The sequence below is a fragment of the Phacochoerus africanus genome, chromosome 4 (genome assembly GCF_016906955.1).
Source record: "Phacochoerus africanus isolate WHEZ1 chromosome 4, ROS_Pafr_v1, whole genome shotgun sequence".
NCBI lineage: Eukaryota > Metazoa > Chordata > Mammalia > Artiodactyla > Suidae > Phacochoerus > Phacochoerus africanus.
Window position 1 is genome coordinate 72,458,462 of NC_062547.1, and position 16,793 is coordinate 72,475,254.

General features: G+C 47.3%; 1 protein-coding gene across 6 annotated transcripts in view; it reads right to left on the reverse strand.

Annotated features, from left to right (window-relative positions):
* Positions 1–16,499, reverse strand: part of ADGRE1 (adhesion G protein-coupled receptor E1) — a 57,380-nt gene extending 40,881 nt beyond the window's left edge. For 3 of the 6 annotated variants that reach the window (XM_047777312.1, XM_047777311.1, XM_047777310.1), the window contains exons 1-5: positions 16,395–16,478; positions 13,291–13,353; positions 4,591–4,737; positions 1,748–1,903; positions 1,292–1,438 (exon numbers count right to left, since the gene is read on the reverse strand). In XM_047777312.1, the coding sequence (XP_047633268.1) occupies positions 1,292–1,438; positions 1,748–1,903; positions 4,591–4,737; positions 13,291–13,353; positions 16,395–16,425 (544 nt within the window). In that variant the 5' untranslated portion in view covers positions 16,426–16,478. Of the gene's footprint in view, positions 1–1,291; positions 1,439–1,747; positions 1,904–4,590; positions 4,738–13,290; positions 13,354–16,394 lie in introns of all 6 variants that reach the window. The other 3 variants (XM_047777314.1, XM_047777313.1, XM_047777315.1) reach the window with 3 other exon arrangements.
* Between the last annotated feature and the right edge of the window lie 294 nt (positions 16,500–16,793).

Consider the following 16,793-nt stretch of genomic DNA (forward strand, 5'->3'; position numbering starts at 1 on the left):
TAACCCTCAGTGAGGTAGTATTAAAATCTGAAAGATGATTAGGTTTAGATGAGGTCATGAGGGTGGGGCCCTTGTGATTGGATTAGTGCCCTTTTAAGAAGAAGGAGAATCACAAAAACTCTCTCTCTCTCTCCCCCCCCCTTCCTCTCTCCCTCTCTCTCCTCTCTCTGCCCTGTGTGAACATAAAAGAAGCTCACTCCAGAAAGAGAGCTCTTTCCAGAAACTGACCATGCCAACACCTTGATCTTGGATTTCCAGCCTCCAGAACTGTGAGATAATAAAGTTCTGTTGTTTCAACCCACCAGCTTATGGTGCTTTATTATGGCAGCCTGAGCTGACTAATACACCGGACAAGAGGATTCATCTCTGTGTGTCACATCTATGATTATTATGGGACTAATCATAGAACCCACCCCCACAGGGGTGTCCAGAGGGTTCGATAAGATGACAAAGTATTGGAGTTCCTGTTGTGGTGCAGTAGAAATGAATCCGACTAGGAACCATGAGGTTGCAGGTTTGACCCCTGGCCTCGCTCAGCGGGTTAAGGATCCGGTGTTGCCGTGAGCTGTGGTGTAGGTTGCAGGCGTGGCTTGGATCTGGTGTTGCTGTGGCTCTGGCGTAGTCTGACAGCTGTAGCTCCGATTGGACCCCTAGCCTGGGAACCTCCATGTGCTGTGGGTGCGGCCCTCAAAAGACAAAAATACAAAAAAAAAAGAAGAAGAAGATGACAAAGTATCTTTAACCACTCAGAAGAGAACCTGGGATAGAGTGAGGATCCCCAGCCCAGGACAGTGGGTTGAAGGATCAGCGATGCCACAGCAGCAGCATAGGTTGCAATTGCAGCTTGGATCTGATCCCTGGTCCAGGAACTCCTTAAGCCCTGGGGCACCCCCCTAAAAAAATTGAACCCCACCCCCAGCACTCCCTATCTACCTTCCTGCCTTCTTTGATTTCACCTCCTTTAACTATCCCTGACACCCAACAGTTTTCTGCCTTGATTTTGTCCAATCTCTCTCTCTCCCCACAGTAGATAATCAGTTCCAGGAGAACAAGTATTTGGGCCTGTATTTCTCACTGCTGCATCCTCCATCCCTAGAATCTGGGCGGGCATACAGTAGGTGCTCAACAAGTATTTTTGAATGAGTGCATGAATGAACAAAGAAATGAATGAATGATTATTGGCTTCAGCTTTGCAACTGAACTCAGCTGAGACTCACTCCAACACCTCTCCCACGAGTGCTGTCTGTGAAAACAGATCGGACCAGATTCCCCCACAGACCCCTGCACCTACCTCTACACATCTGTCCCGGGCCCTGGACACTCATCTTTCCTCTGCTGGATTCAAATCCGGGCTTGCAGACACAAGAGTAGCTCCCCACACTGTTGCGGCAAATCGCGTGCTCTGGGCACGTTTTGGGATTGGCACATTCATTTACATCTGGTGAATGGGAATGAAAACCCGGGTCAAGGCAGAGGAAGCAGTGAGGATAGGAAGCTGCAAACAGGACATTCATCTCACCCACAAGGGAAGGGGCGAAGCATTCGAGGGACGGAACCCCCGTTACCCTCAATTACTGCCTTATCTACTGCTTAATTCATAATAGATCCTCAACAAGAATTCAAATCCAATTTTCTCTACTTGATAGTTATCTATCCTTAAGCAAGGGACTGTACCTCTCTGGGCCTCAATTTAATCATTTCTAAAATCAAGATCATAGACGCTACCCATAAGATCATCACATTTTACCTGTACAGATGAAACGACCTTTCTTTCCCAAGATCCAGTTGTTTCCAGTGGGAGATGAGAAACCAGTCAAACAGCTGCACCTGTACCTCCCTGGCAGGTTCTTGCAGATTGAGTGAGGACCACATACTGGGGGGCTTTGAGAACACTCATCTATATCTGGACAGGAAAAGAGAGTCATAGTTACCAATATGCTCCTTCATGTACAACAGATTGTATTTTTCAAAGAGCTTGAAACTGTCTTCCATCCCATGTGACCTGCATGTAATGTCCTTTAACTGGTACACTTTCCATCAATCAGTGAGTCTATATTTCCTTCCCTTGAATCTGAGTATGGTGGTGGGGACATTAGGTCATCAAAATACCATGGTAGATCATCAAAATATCATACACTTCCACCTTGTTCTCTTGAGATGCTCATGCTTGGCTCAGCTGCCATACTGTGAGGAAGCCTTGCAAGTCATGAAAAACCAGCCCACACAGTAAGAACTAAGACTTCCCACTCACAGCCCTGGAGCAGCCAACCAATAGTCAGCAACATCTTGAAGCCACAGGAGTGAGCCCCCTTCAAAGAGAATCCTCCAGCCCCCAGTTGAGCCAACAAAACTCACACTGTGGGGAACAGAGTTGAGCCATTCTCACCCAACTCAGCCCAAATAGCAGATTTATTTGTGAGCAAAATAAATGATTGTTGCTGTCTTAATGTACCAACACCAATAGATAACCAGAACTTTTGCAAACCCACTTCTAGGAATTTACTCATTGGCGCACCCATAGAATTGTGCAGCCATTGTACCATGGGATGGGCCTCCCCAAATCTCCTTCAGCCCTGCTCTGCCAAGTCATCCTAAGTAAACACTTGCTTTGAAGTTGCCAGACAAATACAACTTCAAAGCAAGCGCCCTATAGCTGCCTTCCAGGAAGCTGCACCTCTCCTAGAGAGAAATCTGGACCTGCCACATGCATCAAGATAAGATCACAGGGATATTCTTCCCAGTTTTAAGTAATGGAACATTAAACATCTAAATGTCTGTTGATAATAGGATGATTAAATCAGGAGTTGACATAAAGAATAATGTAGCATGTTCCTCATTTGAGAAATATCTATTGAATATTCACAGTGTCTTAGGTACCACATTGGGGGTCAAAGACATGCAGTGGACAAGGTCCTTACCATAGTATCCATCATTTTCTAGTTGGGGCATGTTGATTCTACCTGTATTTTATTTTATTTTTTGCTTTTTAGGGCCACACCCACAGCATATGGAGGTTCCCAGGCTAGGGGTCGAATCAGAGCTACAGCTGCTGGCCTACACCACAGCCACAGCAATGCCAGATCCAAGCCACGTCTGTGACCTACACCACAGCTCACGGCAACACTGGATCCTTCACCCACTGAGCGAGGCCAGGGATCAAACCCACAACCACATGGTTCCTAGTCATATAATTTCTGCTGTTCTGTGACAGGAATTCCTGATCCTACCTGTATTTTAAAACCGGGGACCAAAAAGACTACTGTGCTCACTGAATAATCCATGAACGATAGCCCAAAGGTTTAAAAAAGGATGTTTGGAGCTCCCTAGGAAATATAGTAATAGATATTAAATCATCTTATTCAGAGATTATCAAACTACAGCCCAAGTGTGAAATCTGGCCCACTACTTGTTTGTGTAAATAAAGTTTTATTGGAACACAGCCTCATCCATTCATTTATGCATTATCTCTGGATGCTTTTGCATTACAACTGGAGTGTTGAATAATCAAGACCTCCATATCATATGGCCTGCAACCTCCAAAATGTTTACTATCTGGCCCCTTGCAGAAAAATTTTGCGGATCCCTGGTCTTATTCAGAAACATAGTCAGATCTTCACTGTTAAAAGGAAGTTTGGGTCTAAATATAAGGAATACATATCAAAAACTAGCTCATTCTGGGTATTATTTTAGCTTATATTCTTTTATGTTAACTGTAGCTCTTGGCACTCTACATGTGCCAAGCAGGTTGTATACATTATTGCATTTAATTTTCCCAACTATAATTTAAGGTAAATACTTCTTTCTCTCTCTCTCTCTCCCTCTCGGCCACCCTGTGCCATATGAAGTTCCTTCGTCAGATCCCAGCCACAGTTGCAACTCGCACAGCAGCTGTGCCACACCAGATCCTTGACCCACTGTGCTAGGCTGGGGACTGAACTTGCATCCCAGCCCTGCAGAGACGCTGAAGATCCCATTGCACCACAGCAGAACCCCTAAGGTAGATACTCACATACACCCATTTTACAGATGGAAATATTGAGGCTTAGAGATATTAATGATGTTTCTGCAACGCCTTACAACTGCTGTGTGGCAAACAGGTAATGTGGTTTGGAGACCGCCATTAGAGTCGGAAAGTCCCAGGTTTGCATTCCAATTTAACTGCATGACTCTGAACACATCACTTCAGATATCCAAGCCTCAGGCTTCTCATCTGTACAATGGAGGTCCTCGCAATGCCTATGCTCAGGCACATAAAGCCCTTCACACAGGGCCTGGCACTCCGTACAGGTTAGGAATTCATATTATTCGCATGGAAGGAAATCAATGCCTATTTGGGGATATTGGCAAATAGCATCTTTTTCTTTTTATTCTAATGCAGGTCTCTAATCACTGGAATTTTTAGTGACCAGGTATCATTTTTCATAATCAAAAGCAATTGGGGGGGGGAGGAATGAAGGGAGAGAAGAAGGAAGGAAGGGAGGGAGGAAAGAAAGAAGGGATTAATAGTTGGGAAAAGGGAAAAGGACCTATTTCTGCTGTCCAGCCAGGTTTCACCAGATGCTGGGGGATTTTGAGGGGGCATGAACTCACCTAGGCATTCCACCGTTGGATCTTTGAACTGCATCTGTCCGTTGGTGGACAGAAAGCCTATTTTGCAACTGCAGTAGTAACTGTCTGAAGTGTTGGTGCAGGTTGCATACGCCGGACACATGGTGGTATCTGTACACTCATTCCCAGCTAGGCAACACGGAAGAAAGGATTTGGATTAGAGCACCGAGTGGAAGGGCAAGGGAACCCAGCATGGGAAGAGGAAGGTGACTGTTGTGGGTTGAATTGTGCCCCCCTCCCCCCCAAAAAAGGCCACGTTGAAGTCCTAAATCCTGGTCCCTGAGAATGTGACCAGAAAATAGAGTCTCTGTAGATGCAATCAAGATGTGAGTTAAGATGAGATTATACTGGAGCAGGACGGCCCCTTAATCTGATATGATCAGTTCCTGGAGTCATTCCATTGCACAATGAGGTCGGCCTGATTGGTTCCTTCTAAGAAGAGGAGTTTCCTGGTGGCCCAGCAGGTTAAGGATCTGGCATTGTCACTGCTGTGGCTCCAGCCCCTGAGCTGTCAAAGGTTCGATCCCTGGCCCAGGAACTTCTGTGTAGAGACAGGGAGACTAGTACATGATGACAGGCAGAGATTGGAATGATGTCTCTACAAGCCAAGGGATGCTAATTATTACCAGCAACACCTTCAGCTGCTAGGATAACTAGAACTGAAATTAGACTTTGAAGCAGACTCTTCCCTACAGCCTTCAGAGACAGCCCCTTGATTTCAGTCTTCTGGCCTCCAGAACGGTGAGACAATACATTTGTGCTGTTTTGAGCCACTTTGTTTGCCACCATTTCAGCTGTGCTGGAAACTGATACAGCCACCAAACGTGTTCGGTGGACCCCAGATCCTTGCTCTTCCAAGAGTGGTTCATGGGTCAGCAGCATCAGCCTGGGAATCTGATGAACATGCAGAGTCTCCAGCCCCATCCCCAAACTACTATATCAGAATCTGCCTTTTAGCAAGATCCTCAGGTGACTCATGTGCATTTGAAAGCGTGAGAAGCACCATCTCAGACACTTGCTACCCCAAGTGGGATCCACAGATGAGTAGTATCTGCCTCACCTGGGGTCCCCAGGAAATCTTGGGAAATCAGATGCCGAGTCAGGCCTGGGGATGAAGCTGAGATTCTGCACTTCTAATAAGTCCCTGAATGATGCTGATGATGTTGATCCTTGGACTGCATGGTGAGCATCAGAGCTACAGACAGAAGAGTATGAATCAAAATTGCAGCCCTAATGGAAGTTTCCTGGTGGCCCAACAGTTAAAGGATCCAGCATTGTGGCTGCTGTGGCAAGGACGGTTCAATCCCAGGCCCAGGAATTTCCAGATGCCACAGGTGCAGCCAAAAAAAAATTTTTTTTTGTCTTTGTTGTTGTTGTTGTTGTTGTTGTTGTTGTTGTTGTTGCTATTTCTTGGGCCGCTCCCGTGGCATATGGAGGTTCTCAGGCTAGGGGTCGAATCGGAGCTGCAGCCACCAGCCTACGCCAGAGCCACAGCAACGCGGGATCCGAGCCACATCTGCAACCTACACCACAGCTCACGGCAACGCCGGATCGTTAACCCACTGAGCAAGGGCAGGGACCGAACCCGCAACCTCATGGTTTCTAGTCGGATTCGTTAACCACTGCGCCACGACGGGAACTCCCAAAAAAAAAAATTTGTAGCACTGCTGACACCTTGATTTTAGCCCAGTAAGGTGCATTTGGGACTTCTGACCTCCAGAACTGTAGGATAATGTTTTTGTGGTTTTAAACGCCAAATCTAGGGTGATTTGTTATAGCAGCCATAGAACTTGAATGCAGTTTCCATTACATGACTGTGGAAAACGGAGCTTAGAAATGTTAAGTGACTTGCCCAAAGAAACACAGCTGGTGAGTGGTGACTCCAGGCCTGTCAAAAATCCAAATGCATGGAGTTCCCATTGTGGCTCAGCAGTTAACAAATCTGACTGGCATCCATGAGGATGCAGGTTCAATCCCTGGCCTTGCTCAGTGGGTTAAGGAGCAAACATTGCCGTGAGCTGTGGTGCAATCACAAACACAGCTTGGATCCTGCATTGCTGTGGCTGTGGCATAGGCCAGCAACTAGAGCTCCGATTCGACCCCCCTAGCCTAGGAACCTCCATGTGCCTCGAGTGTGGCCCTAAAAAGAAAAAAAAGAAAAGAAAAGAAAAAGAAAAGAAAGAAAAAAAAAAGAAATCCAAATGCATGATTTTCTACTACTACTGCTACAGAAGAAGAGATAGGTCTGGCTGGAAATGGAATAAATCTTCAGGCAATTTTTAAGACGATTCTACACAAAAACGTTTGCAATTGGTTGTTTCAAGTCCATTGTCCTGATAGACTGTTAGCTCCCAGAAGGCAGAGATTCGTGTCTCATTTACTGCCATGACCCCAGCACTTTGTAGTGCCTGGTACACAGTGCTGTTCGGTAAAGAGGACCTCTCTGAGAAGGTAACATTTGAGCAAGGACCTAAGAGAGGTGTGTGAGTGAGGTAAAAAACTATTTAAGGTAGAGGAAACAAGGTGCAAAGGTCCTGTGGCAGGATCATGCCCAGCGATGTTGTGGAATTACAAGAAGGCTGGTGTGGCTGGAGTGGAGTGGATGAGGGGTGAGTGGGAGGAGGTGATATGATCAAGTCATGTAGGATCTGCTGGACCATTTGTTAAGACTTCAGCTTCTGGGAGTTCCCATTGTGGCTCAGTGGTAACGAACCCAACCAGTATCCATGATGATGGAGGTTCGATCCCTGGCCTCGCCGCACTATGGGTTAAGGTCCAGCATTGCTCATGAGCTGTGGTGCAGGTCGAAAATTTGGCTCAGATCTGGCGTGGCTGTGGTTGTGGCATAGGCCAGCAACTGCAGCTCTGATTTGACCCCTACCCTGGGAACTTCCATATGCCTGGGGTGTGGCCCTGGGAAAAAAAAAAAAAAAGACTTCAGCTTTTTATCAGAGAGATAGGAGCCATGGGAGAGTTTTGAGCAGAAGAGGAGCACAGCATTACTTGGGTTTTAACATGATCCTTCTGGCCACTGGTTGGAGGATGCATTTTATCGGAGCGGAGGCAGGATGACCGGGGAGGAGGCAGCTGCTCTTGTCCAGGTGAGTGATGATGGTGGAGACAGCTCAGATGGGATCAGTGAATCCATAAAGTTCTGGATTTATTCGGATGGTAATACTAACAGGATTTGCCAATGCATCAGATGCGGGATGTGATAGAAAGAAGTCAACGAAAGTACCAACATCAAGTGGCTGGATGGGAAATCACAGGTAATGCTTTATAACATGCCACAAAAAAACAAAAGGAATGGAACTTCATTATAACAGTCTTGGGAGCCAGACTCTTTGCCGCCTACAACATGCCTTGTTTATTTTCCTCCCCTGCCTGATGCCTCAGATTACATCTCTCTTCTCATTTCCAGCTTCCTCTTTCATCTGCAAAGGCAACATTTGTCTTTGCAGCTTTCCGGTGTCTTACAACTTGTGATCTCTCAACTCTGAGCTTCCCAGCGCTCTTCCTCCAGCTACTTCTCAAATCCACCCCAAAGCAGAAGAGCAGCACGGTCCTGTATGATCGGAGCACCTGCCAAACTCTCCAGTTCATCTCATACCTGATCCCACCAGCCACACTCACCTTGGCTCGGTTCCCTGAATTCTTTCCAGTCTCGGGGCCTCTGTACCCCACCCAGCAGATGGAATCCTGTGAGCCAGTTCCTTATAATAAAGCTTTATAGGAGTTCCCCTGTGGAGTAGCGGGCTAAGGATCCTGCATTGCCACTACAATGGCTGGCGTTGCTGCTGTGGTGTGGGTTAAATCCCCAGCCCGGGAACTTCCACATGTCATGCACGTGTAGGAAAAAAAAAGCTTTCTATATATGTATGTGCAGATATCCATCCTATTGGTTCTGTTTCTCTGGATAACTCTGACAAATAAAAACACCTACTGCACAGCAGGCACCATGCTAGGCTCTGTGGATTCAGCCGAGAAACAAGACACACAAAACTCCCCACCCTCACCGAGCTGATAATCTGGAGAGGTAAGGGGGAGGCGTACAATGTCAAAAATAAGATAGTCACTGAGAAGATGATGTGCAAATCAAAACATAGAAAGTAAGGGAAGAAACCATGTACCTATGTAGGGCAAGAGATTCCAGGCAGAGGGAACAGCCTGTACAAAGGTCCTGGGGCAGGACCTGCTTAGGTGTTGGAGGAACAGCAAAGAAGTCCAGGAGGCTGGAGCAGAGTGAGCGAGGGGAAGAGAGGGAGGAGGTGAGGGGTGAGAGGGGACAGGGCAGGGTCTTGTGGGCTGAGGGGAGGACTTGGGCTTTCACCCTGAGAGAGGTGGGAGTCCTGGAGGGCTGTGGGCAGAGGAGGACAGGGCCTGACTCAGGTGCTCACAGGCGCCCTCTAGCCACTTTTTTTTTTTTTGTCTTTTTTGCTATTTCTTGGGCCGCTCCCGCGGCATATGGAGGTTCCCAGGCTAGGGGTCTAATCAGAGCTGTAGCCAGGGGCCTACGCCAGAGCCACAGCAACGCGGGATCCGAGCCGAGTCTGCAACCTACACCACAGCTCACGGCAACGCCGGATCGTTAACCCACTGAGCAAGGGCAGGGACCGAACCTGCAACCTCATGGTTCCTAGTCGGATTCGTCAACCACTGCGCCACGACGGGAGCTCCATCTTATAAAGGGCAAGGAGCCAGGAGGCCAGAACAGGAACCACTTCAGCAATCCCAAGGAAACAGTCACATGATCATCAATCATCAACAAAACAACTCAGTGGATGGTCACTTAATTGACCCAAGTTGAAAAAGAGACTCAAAGAGGCAAAGAGACTTTTAAAAAGATAACTAGGACTTCATGGCATAGGCGTCTTCCAGGCTCCGGACCCCTTCCATGCATTTTCTGCAGTCCTCACAGTAATGCTTTGAGGTAGGGTGACCAAGCTATGCTGCCGTTCCTGAGACTCTCTCAGTGTTCGCACTCCAAGTACTGCATCCTGGGAAAAACCCCTTCCCCCAAGACGGGACCTGGGACCCTTGGCTGCGGGGCTTGCACCTGGGAAATGTCTCCTTGAGCAACAACATACAAAGAAACCAAATGGGACTAAAAATAGCTGCATGGGAGTTCCCGTCGTGGCGCAGTGGTTAACGAATCTGACTAGGAACCATGAGGTTGCGGGTTCGGTCCCTGCCCTTGCTCGGTGGGTTAACGATCCAGCGTTGCCGTGAGCTGTGGTGTAGGTTGCAGACATGGCTCGGATCTTTCGTTGCTGTGGCTCTGGCATAGGCCGGAGGCTACAGCTCCGATTCGACCCCTAGCCTGGGAACCTCCATATGCCACGGGAGCAGCCCAAGAAATGGAAAAAAGACCAAAAAAAAAAAAAAATAGCTGCATGCCTGCACAGTTGGGGCAGATTATGGACAGCAAGATAGAAAAAGACCAAAAACCCAGCTGCCATATCTGAGGAGCCAGGAGCAAAAGCTGGGTGCTGTGCATGCCCTCTGCACACAGCCCCACCAAGGGGGCAGGCAGACCACCTAAGCCACCGCTCTGGCACCCCTACCCTTACCCCATTTAAGGAACCAGCTATACACACACACACACACACACACACACACACACACACACACACACATCTGCCCCGAGCAAGGGAATACTTGTTTTCCTTTCTTCCTGCTGCAGCAGGAGCTGAATAAAGCCTTGCCTGAATTTCTTATCGGGCCTCTTACTCAATTTCTATTGACTGGGAAAGCCAAGAAGCCTCGTGGTTAACACCCCAGTCTGGGGCAAGCCGGAATGGTCAGTCACTCTACTTCAAGGTAGACATTAGGACTCCCTTTTCCAGATGCAGAAAGGAGTGCCCAAGAGAGGTTGCCTAACTGTTCCAGGTCAGCCCCCAAGTCAGAACACAGGAAGAGAGCCAAGTAGACCAGACCACGCTGGGAAGGAGTTCAGGAGATTTGCTCATCATCCTGGCTGTACCCCCTCACAGGCTACCAGCTTTGACCCAGCTGCAGCGGAGCCTATAAGAACCAGTGAATTTGTGATTCTCAGAGGAGGAAAGGGGGAGGGGGAAAGGACAGAAGAAGAGGGAGGGGAGGAGGAGGGAGAAGGGGAGGAGGAAGAGATGGGGGGAGAGGAAAAGGAAGAGGGGGAGGGAAGGGAGGCGCAGGGGAGGAGGATGGGGAAGGAGGAGAGGGGAGAAGGCTAACATATTACACTCATGATGTTCCAAGTATCTACTAAGCACTGCCTATATCTTAATCTCGTTTAATCCTCATCAAACCCCTATGGGTTACTCTCATTTCCATGGAACCGAAGTCATGGGGCATGGATTGGAACAGCCAAGGTCCCCATGTCAATGAACCCTGGAACCAAGATTTGAACCTAGGCAGTGCGACTCCAGAGCCCATCTCATAACAACTCCCCATGGAGTTGAATCCTCAGAACTTAATCCCATCAGGTAGGCAGGGGTTCATCACCCTACCGGATAATCAGGTGACAAAACCAAAGAGATGAAGGCATGTCCCCAAGGTCTAATTGCCTTCAAGCTGGGGAAGTCTCTTACCAAAATCTGACCACAACCGCCATGGCCACTCACCTGCAAGCAAAGAGAAGTCTACAGATCCCTTTGATTTTTCTTTCCTCTCTTTTATGGCTGCACCCGCAGCCCATGGAAGCTCCAGGGCTAGGGGTCAAATCTGAGCTGCAGCTTCCAGCCTACAGCACAGCCATAGCAAAACAGGATCTGAGCCACATCTGCAATCTGCGCCACAGCTTGCAGCAACTCCAGATCCTTAACCCACTGAAGGAGGCCAGGGATTGAACCTGCATGCTCATGGACACTATGTCATGTTCTTAACCCATTGAGCCACAATGGGAAGTCCCAATAGATCCCTCTGAGATCTGGCCATAAGCCATCCTCTCACAACCAGGCACCCTGTCTCCCTGGGTACCAGTGATCACAGTGGTGAGTTACGAAAGTGGGAACGGGATGTGAAGAGGAAAACCCAGTCTCTTTCAGGGGATTTACCTCCATCAGCTCACGCGTTCTTCACACTTTGCCAGGTAAGAAAGGATGGGATACCAATGTTCATTGCAGCCCTACACACAGTAGCTAAGACGTGGAAACAACCTATGCATCCATATGCAGAGGAATGGATAAAGAAGATGTGGTATATACATACAGTGGAATATTATTCAGCCATAAAAAAGAAGGAAATCATGCCATCTACAGCAACATGGATGGACCTAGAGATTATCATACTAAGTGAAGTAAGTCATACAAATTTACAGTTAACCAAGGGGATAGCAGGGGGTGGGGAAAGATAAATTAGGATTTGGGGATTAGCAGATACCCACTGCCACATACACAAGGACCTACTATATAGCACGGGGAGCTATAGTCAATATCTTGTAATAACTTATAATGGAAAATAATCTAAAAGTAAACATGTATGTGTGTGTGTGTGTGTTCACTTTGCTATACACCAGAAACTAAAACACCATTTGTAAATCAGCTATAATTTTTTTTAAGGGTTTGGGAGTTCCCTGGTGGTCTAGTGGTAAGGACTCAGCACTTTCTCCATTGCTGCCCAGGTTCAATCCCTGATCTAGGAACCGAAATCCCACATCAAGCTGCTGCACACCACAGCCAAAAAAATGAAAAAAAAATTTTTTTGTCTTTTTGCTATTTCTTGGGCCGCTCCAGCAGCATATGGAGGTTCCCAGGCTAGGGGTCGAATCAGAGCTATAGCCGCCGGCCTATTCCAGAGCCACAGCAACGCAAGATCCGAGCCACGTCTGCAGCCTACACCACAGCTCACGGCAACGCCGGGTCGTTAACCCACTGAGCAAGGGCAGGGATCAAACCCACAACCTCATGGTTCCTAGTCGGATTCGTTAACCACTGCACCACGACGGGAACTCCAAAAATGAAAATTTTTTTTTTAATTTTAATGGTTAAAAGAGGGGGGGGATATCAGCCACTCTTGGCCCCACCCGCATCCACCTTGCCAGGTTAGCGTCCTATCCCCCGCTGTCTCACTGGCCTTGAAGCACTGCCTGACACATCCAGGCATGTAACAGCACAGCCTCCGAGCAGGTGAACCTCTGTGGTATAATTCACACTCCAGAGCTTCTCCTGGGATCAGGCTGCGGCTGAAAATCTCCTGAAACACCTTCTGAGTGGCCATTTCCTCCCCCTGCCCCATCCTGCTTCCCTCCCTGCAAGGGTCTCCTGAGAGCCCTCCCTCAACAAATGAATCACATAAAATCCTCATCTCAGGCTTTGCTCCTCCAGAAATGAATGAAAAACAAGTGGTGATCCTTATTTTTGTGTTTCAGTTTTGTTTTGTTTTTTCAAATTTTGAAGGTCTCTTGTGGTGCAGTGGATTAAGGATCCTGTGCTGTCACTGCAGCGGCTCAGGTTGCTGCTGCAGTTGGGGGGTTCAAACCCTGACCCAGGAACTTCCACATGCCATGCATGTGGCTAAAAAATAAAATGTAATTGAAGTAAAATGTAATTGAAGGGAAAGAGCCAGGGTGGGAACCAAGAGACCTGATGTTATCCCTTGTTCAGCCACCATCTCCTAGAAAGTGGCCAGCTGTGGTTCAGCCTCCTGGGACACAAGTCTCCTCCCCACCACATTGGGCATATGTATTTTCCTCGTACAACTTACACTGTGCCATTGATTCCAACGGAGATAACGTGAATATTACCCAGCTGTAGAAACCACAACACCCTGTCAGAAAGAAAAGAAAAACACCATGAAACATCAAGAAGCTCTTTAGATTCAACCTGAAAAATTACTTCTGGCATGGCCTCATGGAAACAGGTTTGAGGAGCCTAGATGAAAGCTGCAGCTGAGTGATATACGTTGTTCAATATAATCTGCACAACAACCATTCCTGCTTTTCTGCATGTCACTTCTGTTTTTCATTGTGTTTATATTATCTTCACTTTCTTTTCAAAGAGTTCTAGCTGATTTTCAAAAATATACATTTAAGTATGCATCCTCAAAGGGAACGACATCTCTCCTAAAAGGGCAAAACTGGAGTTCCCGTCATGGCGCAGTGGTTAACGAATTGGACTAGGATCCATGAGGTTGCAGGTTCGATCCCTGGCCTTGCTCAGGGGGTTAAGGATCTGGCGTTGCCGTGAGCTCTGGTGTAGGTCACAGACGTAGCTCGGATCCCGCGTTGCTGTGGCTCTGGCGTAGGCCGGCGGCTACAGCTCTGATTAGACGCCTAGCCTGGGAACCTCTATATGCGACAGGTTTGGCCCTAGAAAAGGCAAAAAGACAAAAAAAAAGAGGGAAAAAAGGGGGCAAAACTTGGTTCTTGGGGAAAGATGAAAAACATACTCTTTTATATACAAGACACATAGATATACATATACCATATAAATAAATACACACTATATCTGTAGTATTATTTTTTTTGGTCTTTTGTCTATTTAGGGCCGCACCCACGGCATTTGGAGGTTCCCAGGATAGGGGCTGAATCAGAGCTACAGCTGCTGGCCTCCACCACAGCCACAGCAACACCAGATCCAAGCTGCAACTGTGACCTACACCACAGCTCACGGTAACGCTGGCCCCTTAACCCACTGAGCAAGGCCAGGGATTGAACCCGCGTCCTCATGGATGCTATTCATGTTCATTAACCACTGAGCCACCATGGGAACTCCTGTAGTATTAATTTTTGTGGGAGGGTAAGACAATTCATTTTTTTTTAATGTCTAAAAGGCAGCCCAGTCCCCCGTATTTAGTTCCTCTCCAACTACATCATCATCATCACCCTCATCATCACCATCATCTTCAGCATCACCACCACCATCATCTTCATCACCACCACCACCAGTCTCACCAGCATCTTCACCACCACCATCATCAACCCCATCATTATCATCACTGCTATCAACCTCATCAGCAGCAGCAGCATCACCATCATCATCACCACCACCATCATCATCCCCATCATCTTCATCACCATCTTCATCATCATCATCACCATCACCAGTGTCATCACCACCACTCTTTGTTTCTTGCGGGCAGAATAAAGAGTGCTAATGGCAGGGAGTTCCCATGGCGCAGTGGTTAACGAATCTAACTAGGAACCATGAGATTGCGGGTTCGATCCCTGGCCTTGCTCAGCAGGTTAAGGATCTGGCATTGCCGTGAGCTGTGGTGTAGGTGGCAGATGCGGCTCAGATCCCGCATTGCTGTGGCTCTGGCTTAGGCCGGTGGCTACAGCTCCGATTCGACCCCTGTCCTGGGAACCTCCGTATGCCGTGGGAGCAGCCCAAGAAATGGTAAAAAGACAAAAAAAAAAAAAAGAGTGCTAATGGCTAATCCCAGTGCTGACACCCCCAAAGAAACAAGGCCACAATTCAGGATTTGGGGTCCACAAGTCACCTGCTCTTTCTAATGAAACCTGCCACTCAACAAGTCTCACAAACCTAAATTCCCAACTTCCCTCAGTATCACTAATTGAAATTTCTCTTGCTCTTTAGTTATTTTAGAGGCAACAGAGCATCATGTTTAAGCATATCAACTCTGACATCACATGTTTGGTGTCAAAATCTAGCTTCACCAATTACAGACTGTGCGGCCTTGGGAAAGTTACTTAATTTCTTTGTGCCTATGTTTTCTCTTATGTGTAATAAGGGAAACAAATCCACTGTACAACAGCTGAGGAAACCCACATTTGTTGCTTAGAAAAGGTCTCCTATTCTTAGATTTGAACCAATGATGAAAACTCACAAGACCCATGAAGGGAACAATGACATGAAAAAAGCAAGACCAAGAAAAACTGACACCTGAAGAAAAAGAAATAAAAGAACAGGAAAGGAGTTCTCATCTTGGAGCAGCAGAAATGAATCTGACTAGTGTACATGAGGACGTGGGTTTGATCCCTGGCCTCGCTCAGTGGGTTAAGGATCCAGCATTGCTGGGAGCTGTAGTGTTGGTCACAGATGCAGCTTGGATCCTGCATTGCTGTGGCTGTGGTGTAGGCCAGCAGCTGTGGCTCTGATTCAACCTCTAGCCTGGGAACGTCCATAAGCTGTGGGTGCAGCCCTAAAAAGAAAAGAAATACCTTCCCTGGCTTCCTCCTCCTATATAACCCCCGATCACACTATACGACAGCTTCTTTCATAGCTCTTATCACCCCTGAAATGCCCCGTTTTATTTATTCTTCGGAGCAGCATAGTTTAGGAATAAAACATACAGACTCTGGAACCAGGCTGGCTTTAAAACCCTGGCTCTACTCCCTTATTACATAAGTGGTCTTGGGCAAGTTATTCAATTTCTTTTACCTCATTTTTTTCTCCTTTGTAAAATGGGACTATTTCAGGACCCAATATCAGAGGAATTTAGTGAAGACTGAATATGTTCTTTATTTGAGGAACTTTTAGAACAGTGCTAAGTGAGTGGTTGCTATTACCGTTAGTGGCTTCCTTTCTGCCTACCTCTTCCTGCTGGTAAGTCAGCCTCACAGGGCAGGAACCTTGTCTGTTCACTGCTCTATCCTCAGTGCCTAGAACGGCAGCTGGTACACGGTGGGTGCTCAGAAAATACATGCCAAATGAAGGACTATAAAGAAATTCTTTCTTGGCAGATGAATTCCCTGATTTTTGTCAAAGCTTTCCTGATGAAGATGTTTGCAGTGTCCAGTCTAGAATTATGATCTCTTGGCTGGATAGCCCAAGGCCCTCCCTTTTCCCTGCAGCCTATATCCAGTGTAATCTTCCCCCGGACTCCCTAGTCAGCCTCATACTCACCCCAAAAGAGAAGGAAACTGAAGTGCCACATCTTGCTGTGTTTCTGTCATTCGAAGAGGAGAATCTTTTCTCTGTTCCCAGAGTTTTTAACAACAGAGGGTGTGGAGAGAGGGGAAGGGCAGAGCCAGCATTGCTCAATGCAACCAGAGCATCACAGCCCTTTTTGCTGAGTTGCCACCACTCGGAAAGGACAGTGTAGCAAACCCCTAATTTTCTCCTTTCTCCACAGTGTAGAGAGGTTGGTCTGGCTGGTGGGTCAGTGTGTGGATCCATCTCCCTCTCTCTCTCTCTTTCCTTCCTGCTGGATTCTTTCTTTCTTTTTTTTTTTTTAATTGCAGCATAGTTAATTTACAATGTACACACATATATATTCTTTTTCAGCCTTTCCATTGCAGGTTA